Source organism: Lepidochelys kempii, chromosome 2 (assembly GCF_965140265.1).
Source record: "Lepidochelys kempii isolate rLepKem1 chromosome 2, rLepKem1.hap2, whole genome shotgun sequence".
NCBI classification, from domain to species: domain Eukaryota; kingdom Metazoa; phylum Chordata; order Testudines; family Cheloniidae; genus Lepidochelys; species Lepidochelys kempii.
Genome location: NC_133257.1, coordinates 269,480,787 through 269,488,790, shown reverse-complemented (window position 1 = coordinate 269,488,790; position 8,004 = coordinate 269,480,787). Strand labels below are relative to the sequence as shown.

The following is an 8,004-nucleotide window of genomic DNA, read 5'->3' as shown; positions in this document are numbered from 1 at the left end:
CACAAACCCATTTCACCCCTTTGCAGCTCGCTTTCTGGATTCATCTGCACACGGTGACCAGATGGTCTTTGGCCCAGAAAGCGGGATGATCTGGGAGGATACATACCTACAACATACATGACTGCACAGCGGACAGAAGTGTGTAGGCAGCGTTGTGGTAGCCGGTGGGTGCCAGGGGGGGACAGCGACAAGGCGGGGAAGGTCATATCTTTTATTGGACCAACTTCTGGGGCGGGGGGGGGGGGGAAGAGAAGCTTTGGAGCACCTTGAGGGGGCCATTTATGGATCTGGGGCAAAAACTGGGGATTGGTCCTGCTTTGAGCAGGGGGTTGGACTAGATGACCTCCTGAGGTCCCTTCCCACCCTGATATTCTAGGATTCTCTGAATACACCCAGCTCTTCTCTCCGGACTGACCCTGGGGGGTCACAGTTTGTCTGGCCGGTGTCTCCTCGCCAGGGCGGAGGCCTGTCAGCCCGTCCCCACGCCGTGATAAAACAGGAAATCGCAGCAATCGCCAGCCTCCTTCCCCTCGCAGGAAGTGATCCAGCGGCTCCCAGGGATGCGCTGGGAGGCTGGAAGCCCCGCACAATGGAGCGGGCTCGGTGTGACTCGCCAAGGGCGAGCTGAGTTCCCGGCATCACCGGCGCACTCGCCCGTGCGGTGTGAATCCAGCCTGTCCTGCTTCCCACACGCCGCCTCTTGCTCCGCAAGCTCCTCTCCGCCCCTGCCCGCGGGGGAGTCTCTCAGCGGCGCGGGGCTGGGGGAGGAGAAGGAAGCGGAGCGAGGCACAAGCTCCGCATTGCAGCCGAGCCCGGGAGCCCGGCGCACCGAGCCGAAGCGGGGAATCCGCCCGAGGAAGGCCCAGCCACCTCCGCTCCCGTCGGACGCTTCCAGCCAGCTCGCCGCCTGCTTGCACCGAGGGAGCCGGGGAGTTGCACCCGGGACCCAGCCTCTGCCTCCCGGGGAAGAGCCCGGGCTGGGTTGCTGTACACAAACCTCCCGGCGCTCGCTGCGGGTCCCGCACCGGTGCAGCGTCTGCGCGCGGCCACGCCGGAGTGAAAGCGGATCTGGGTAAGAGCGGTCGCTTGGGGATTCCGCAGTAAGGCGCGTGGGGGGGAACCCCGGCCCAGTGACTGGCTGCTCTGCGTGGCCGGGGCCCTGCGGCCGCGCCGAGGGGTGGGGGTGGGGCAGTACCGGGCTGGACGCGGGTGGGCGTCGGGGGGCAGCACGCGCCGGGGCATTCACACGGCCCAGCAGAGGGGAGACGGGTCCCGCCCACGCCGCAGGCCCACGGGCGCGAGCGGGCTGCCAGCCCAAGGGAGTGCGAGGCGCTGCCCGGCTCCCGTGGAGCGCGAGCTCTGCCACCGCCTGGCTGCACGGCCTTGGGCAAGTCACTTCGCCGTGGGCGAGGCTAACACGCCTGGCGGGGGCATCGTGGGGCTCCGCGTTTGCTCCTGGCTGTCACACGCGGCTGCCCTGTCTCCGTGCGGACACAGTGCGGGGTCCTAGGCTGCCCCCAGCGGGCAGCACTTGCTGGTCCAGGGCTAAGCCTGATTCGTTGCATGCTGGGACTTGTAGTCTCTGTGGGCGGCACTGTGAAGGGGGAGTTTGGCTGCTACCAGCCCCACTTTGTGGGCAGGACCTTCATCACTTGGGCTCCTGGGTCTCCATGCAGTCGCCTGCTGGGGAAAGCTGGGGCACCCTAATTCAGCTGCTTGAGCGTATTCAAGCAGAGGGACAACTTCCCTCTGGTTGCAACATATTCCAATGAGGAGGAACCCCCCAGCCATCAGCCCCCCCCCCACCTTGTGCTGTGATCCCCTCATGCCTTCCCGTTAAGCAGTCAGGCTAGGAGAGTTGGAGACCTCCCAGGATACACAGATGTGGTGAGACTGAATAGATGTCACTCTTCCCTCTACTCCAGTACTGAATAAATACCAGGGTGTAGACATGCACGGGTCACTGTTGCTGTAGGTACCATCCTTCAGGTGAGGTATACAAGACAGCCAGGCCCTGATCACTGATAGTCATTACAGGAACCATGGCACGCTGGGTAAGGGTCAGTGCCCTATTTGACTTGATTGGTTACACTGTCTTTATTTAAATTCCCTCCACAGCTGAAATTGGAGTCTTCCTTTTGGGTGCTTAGCTGTTGTTGTGTGGTGTTTCAGGGCTCTCGTATTCCACCCTGGAGGAGGCTGCGTTTCAGCATGATCCCCTTCATCTCTGTATCCGTTTATATTTGTAAACCGCACTGGGGCTATTCTGAGTAGAAGTGGACAAATCAATGAAATGGGGGGGTTGTTAATAATAATAAAACCCAGCTGTCTTCAGGCAGAGTTAATGGCTGTTGATGCTGGAAGTGATCGTGAGGAGTCTGTTCAGTGTCTAAGGGTGTGTTCACGGCTCTTTTCCACTGGGGCCTGGGTTACTACCTGCAGTGTGTTTGTTTATCCAGGAGATGACGGTCCCATGAGTGCGGATCAGAAGCAGGATCTCATGACTCACCTGACGCCCCCCCCCGGAGAAAGGCCATTCACGTTTCCCGCTTGCGACGAAAGCTTTAGCGATGAGAGAAACCTCATAATTCACAGCCAGGCGGAGGAACGGGAGTACAAATGCATTCTGTGCGGGAAATGCTTCAACCAGCAGCCCAGCCTGACCCGGCACCAGAAGAACCACACGGGGGAGAGGGCCTACGTCTGCCCCGAGTGCGGTAAGAGCTTCAGCCTCAAGCACAACCTGATTATCCATCAGCGCACGCACACGGGCGAGCGGCCCTACAAGTGCAGTGTCTGCGAGAAGAGCTTCAGCCTGAAGCAGAACCTCGTCACCCACCAGCGCATCCACACCGGGGAGCGGCCCTTCGCCTGCCCCGAGTGTGGGAAGAGCTTCCGGGAGCAGCGATTCCTCCTCAACCACCAGAGGACCCACACGGAGGAGCGGCCCTACGAATGCAGTGACTGCGGCAAGGCCTTCAAGGAGAAGCAGACACTCGCCAGCCACCAGAGGACCCATAGCGGGGACAGGCCGTACCAGTGCACCGAGTGCGGGAAGAGCTTCAGCCAGCGCACGTTCCTGGTGACGCACGAGAAGACCCACCAAGGGGGGAGCCCGTTCACCTGCGACGAGTGCGGGAAGAGCTTCAGTTGCAAGAGCGGCCTCGTCACCCACCAGCGCATCCACACCGGGGAGCGGCCCTTCGCCTGCCCCGACTGCGGGAAGCGCTTCAGCCAGAAAGGCTCTCTGAAAATCCACCAGAGAATCCACACTGGGGAGACCCCCTTCACATGCCCCGAGTGCGGGAAAACCTTCACGCAGAAGATAAACCTGACTACGCACCAGAGAACCCACCTGGGAGACAAAGCCCTGACATGAGCCTGATGTCGTGCTAAAAGCTTTGCAGAGCGGATAGCTCTGAACTCCACTGGGAGCTCCTGGAGGGGCCCATGACTGCACTGGACGTGAGAGGCTGAACGGCAGAGACGCCATGTGAACGTTCGGAGTGTCCAGAAGGCCTCAGTCACTCCTTACGCACCCCAGAGTCCCCACAGGGGATACTGATTGTCTTTACGCACTGACTCTGGGTCCCCCTGTACAGCTCCTCTTTCCATTGGTCGGTCAGGTTCGTGCTCTTCTGTGCCCACCCCACATAGAAGCCCCAGAAGGAATCCCAAGTCCCAGCGCCCCGACTCCATGGTGATGGCCTCGCCCTCCACCCACGTCCCTCTCCCAGCTCCCTGTCCCTGTCCTGGCTCGCTCAGCTTCCTGTGCTTGGGAGCAGATGAGCTAAACAATGAGGGAAACTCCTGGCGAAGTTCTTTATTGCTGCTGTAGGGACTGATCCTGTGAAGTGCTGAGTCCCGTCAGTACCCTTCAGCCTCCATTGGAGACACCTGACATCTTGCAGGGTCAGACCTGTCTGGCCTGCTTTTCAGAGGTGCTGAGCACCCACTCCTCCTGCTGGCTCCCATGGGAGCGGTGAATGCCAAGCACCCCTGAAAACTAGGAACAGCTCTCTTCACTTTCTCTCTGTCATGGAGCATTGCAGCCTTGAGGACCTTAAAGCCCGTAGTTCTGGCCTGGCCAATATTCAGCCCTGGGATCACTGCAGGCCCAGTGTTCTACAGCGTGGGCCACAAGGGCCCTGGTCTTCCAAACGGCGTTCGCCTGGCTGCTCAGAGCAAGTCGAGGCCAGGCATGCTGGGATCGGGGCTCTCTGTAAGCCCCTCCTCCATATCAAGGGTTAGGGGAGCTGCACTCACTTCTTGCCAGTTAGACACAGCTCCCAGGCTGTTGGTTAAATACCCTTAGCTGGGCAGTTGGGGTGCGTCTGCTGCAGCCCCTTTTGGGACAGCGGAAGCACGAAGGTACCAGCAGCTCTGCGTTAGGGGATGCAGGCAGGGTGGCTGGTGCCAGTGAACAGAGCAGAGGGGAGTGTGCCCAGAGAAGGCAAACGTGGCTGCACCATCCCAGCCCTTGGCTGAATTAAGAGTGCCTTGTGACCATTGCAGAGCTGTGTAAATTACAGCAGTTGTCAGTCGTGTTTGCCCGGCTTCCCCCCCCCAGCTCTTGCTCTGGGGTGTTTGGCCCTGGCACTGGCCCGTAAAGCACTATTTATATGTGCTCGGTATTGTTTGCGTTGGAAATTTTCCACTAGCGCATGAATTAATCTCTGAATGTGTTCATTTACCCAGGGAGCGAGAAGGATGAGTGTGAAAAAGAAGCAGGAGCTCATGACTCATGTGAAATATTCATACACTGTATGTGGGAAAAGCTTCAGCCCACAGCCACCTCTCCTAGAAACCACACAGGAGAGAAGGTGGCACCTGGAGCAGGATCTCATCCCACCCCCTGGAATCCAACCCAGAGAAACTGTGTTATCCTCATAATTGATTAAAAAAAAAAAAAACTTCAGAGACCAGAGATTTCTTCTAAATCACCAGGGACCCTACACGGAGCAGAGACTGAGCAAATATAGTCCTTGCTGCAAAACCTTCAGGGAGAAGCAGGCTCACAAAACCCCAGAGAACCTGCACTTGGGAGAGACCATCCCAGGTAACTGAATGTGGGAGAGGCTTGGTCTGAGGATATTCCTGCTGACATCTGAGAAAATCCGCAAAGGAGGGGCCCCATTTACCTGCTCTGAGCACGGGACATGCCTCAGCTGTCATTATACCCCAGAGAATCCGTACCAGAGGAGACCATTTAAATGCCCCAAGGGAGGGCACGCTCCTCATAAGATAAAACTTCCCCAGTGAATCTGCATGAGTGAGATCACTTAACCAGAACTGGAGAACTAAGGAACTGCAGAGATAAGCTAAGAATAATTCTCTCTGCCGGAATCACTGGGTATGGTTCTGTGACCTGGCTGGTGCAGGAGGTCTGGCTAGAGGAGCACAGTGATTTCTTCTGGCTTTAAATTCTGTGAATCTGTAATTCTGAATATACACCTGAGACCTCCTGAAGGTGGGAAAATATTTTGATAAAACACAAGGATAGACATCATACAAATGTCATGTACGTTGGAAAAATCTTGTTCGCTCCCCTTGCTGTACAGGACAGCAAGAAATCTCCAAGTGGCTGCACTGGAGTGTTGCTCCCTGGTTGCTGTTACAGGCCAGTTCAAGGAGAGTTGCTATGCCAGTGGCATGTAGTTGCATCCACATTTTTCCCTTTGTGATATTTCCCACCTCCTGTTCTAGTCTCTTCTGGTCCTTTCTGTTTGTGTTTGTAATGTTTCTTTTCTATGCCTGAAGATTTCGGGCAGAAGGGGAAGGTTTCATTAATGTTTCAAAAGGAGGCAAGTTTCTGCTGCATGTGAGGAGGGCAAGAATTCAGTCTGTTTCCCCTGGGAGAGGCAGCTGCTGGAAAAGGCCATCAGTGCAGTCAGCATAAAACTCAAGAGATGTCCAACACAAACGGTTCCTGCCTGTGTCACTCAGCTGTTCAGATGAGTAAAGAGAAATGGTTTGGAAAAATGAATTTTCCTTTCATGGTTTTCTGCCGTTTGCTCAGTGTTACATCTCACTCTGCCTGGGCAAGGAAACCAGATTGGTCAGTTTTAGTTTCTAGCCATTTTCACTTTCCGGGTCTCGCCATGGGCATATCGTTACTGGGTTCAGTGGAGCTGTATTGGGGTAAAATTAACCCATGGATTTCAAGTCATAACAGCTGATACATCCAGAGATTAACATCATAGATCAGACTTTAGGGCCCAGTCCAACTCCTGTTGAAATAAATGGACAGGCTCTCATTGACTTCAGTGGGAACAGGAGCAGAAAGGCTCAATCCTTCAAGGTGCTGAATACTCTGGACATGATCCAGCAAAGCAAAGCACTTTGGCACATGCATTGGCATCAGTGGGACTACTCACTGGTTTAGCAAGGGCGTAAGTGCTTCACTGGATCAGGGTCAGAGTGCTGAGCACCTTGCAGGATTGAGGCCTTAGTGATCGAGGAGAAAATCTGATCACCCTTATCCTACCAAGGGATAGGGTACCCACCCTGGATGAGAGAGCACGTGTATCTCATCGTCAGAGATTCATGCAAACACTCCGATCGGTACGAGGTTTTTGAGATCCTCACCCTCCCAACACCCTTTATTTAAAAAAAAAAATCTGAATGTTGTCTGTAACCCCAGAGGATTGGCTGGGTAAGTTTCTCTTTGGGAAGGCACGGCTACCATTTCCCCAAGACCTTTCTATGGCTGGAGAGTGCCGTATTCCTGATTAAGAGGCATGTGATGGCTCGTATTTCTATAGAGGATCCTGGGTCTTTAACTATCTGCTTGAATACTTGTAGTGACCCCTGCCTGGGCAGAAGGAGATGGGCTGATTTAAAGGGTGTGAAAATATGACAGGAGCATGGTGGGGAGGGGCATGTCTGCTGAGGGTTAATCCTGGGGGGAAGCAGCAGTGAAATGGGGGGTGTCTCTCGGGTACTGTAGCTGGAATGCTAGAGATCAATAAAGGAAGGTGTGTTTGAAAGGAACTTTGCGCTGTGTGATGATTGATTGATGTGAAAATCTGTCCTGATCGCGGCTCACCCATGATCTTCCAGCATCAGCCCCTGGTTAGGTGTAACGAACTGGCTGCACAGATATGGCTATCCCCACTCTCACGGCCCAGGAACATCAGCGCTTAAACCACTGGCTTCTACCCGTTCAGCTAAAGGGGAAAAAAACAACCACGCTCCGTTAGCTTGAGGCAGTAGCAGACTGTGGTGGTCACTGGGGCTTGGGAGACACAATCACATGCGCTTAACCAGTGGGAACCCTTGAGCCCTGGAGCTGCAATGGCCCTCGGAAGCAGCGTCCCATCAGCACGTGGGAGGCCCTGTGGACCCATGGAATGTACTCCAGGCCACATGCAACAGTGCACAGACTTCGGTCTAGTTCCTCCCCTCCGCTTCCATGAGCGTAAGGGACGTGGGGGCTGGCGGAGGAGGGATGCTGGGTGCGGGGGAATGACACCCTCACATCATCCCCCCCAATGGAAGCTTCTCCAGCGAGCACTGTGAGCTCAAGGCCCCGTGGGGACGCCATCCACAGGTGTGCTGGTCACCTTCTCTTCCAGAGCATTCCCTGAGAGGTTAACCAAACCAGGCCCTCTCCCCAAGATGGGGGATGCCCAGAACAAATATGGGGTGGAGCAGAAAACAAGCCCTTGTCCCCCTCCCAGCTTTCTCTATTTCATCAGTTCCCTCCTGCTGCCCAACACCTCTGTTCAGTAATGATCTCAAAGCCGTATTCTTGTGCCTGTAGCCGAATGGGATTTATTCAGATGAAAGGAAGAGATCCACACAATAAACTGGGTTTCTTCGGAGATCACTTGCCTTCAGGGTGGAGTTTCAGGAGATCAGAGACCTCCCTCGTAACATATGTGCCAAAGACTCACCCGCTGGGTTTCCCAAACAGTACTTCCAAGGGGAGCTGCGTGACTGAGCGCATTTTCCGTGCCCTCGCTGTTAATGCGATGCGAACGCCAGTCTGAGAAACTCATT

At 55.5% G+C, this 8,004-nt stretch overlaps 1 protein-coding gene across 2 annotated transcripts; it reads left to right on the top strand.

The window, feature by feature from the left end:
* Nucleotides 1-339: 339 nt before the first annotated feature.
* Nucleotides 340-6,984, top strand: LOC140905795 (uncharacterized). 2 transcript variants are annotated; one of them, XR_012156942.1, is made up of 3 exons: nt 340-1,072; nt 2,460-3,626; nt 4,699-6,984. XR_012156942.1 is itself a non-coding variant. In XM_073329283.1 (2 exons), the coding sequence occupies exon 2, from the start codon at nt 2,474-2,476 to the stop codon at nt 3,377-3,379; it is 906 nt and encodes a 301-aa protein (XP_073185384.1). In that variant the 5' UTR covers nt 340-1,072; nt 2,460-2,473; the 3' UTR covers nt 3,380-6,984. The 2 variants fall into 2 exon arrangements, 1 of the variants encoding a protein (XP_073185384.1); XM_073329283.1 differs by having other exon boundaries at nt 2,460-6,984.
* Nucleotides 6,985-8,004: the final 1,020 nt, after the last annotated feature.

Bases quoted from the DNA above. Each gene is read 5' to 3' on its own strand.
- LOC140905795 (XM_073329283.1), top strand. From the start codon at position 2,474: ATGAGTGCGGATCAGAAGCAGGATCTCATGACTCACCTGACGCCCCCC.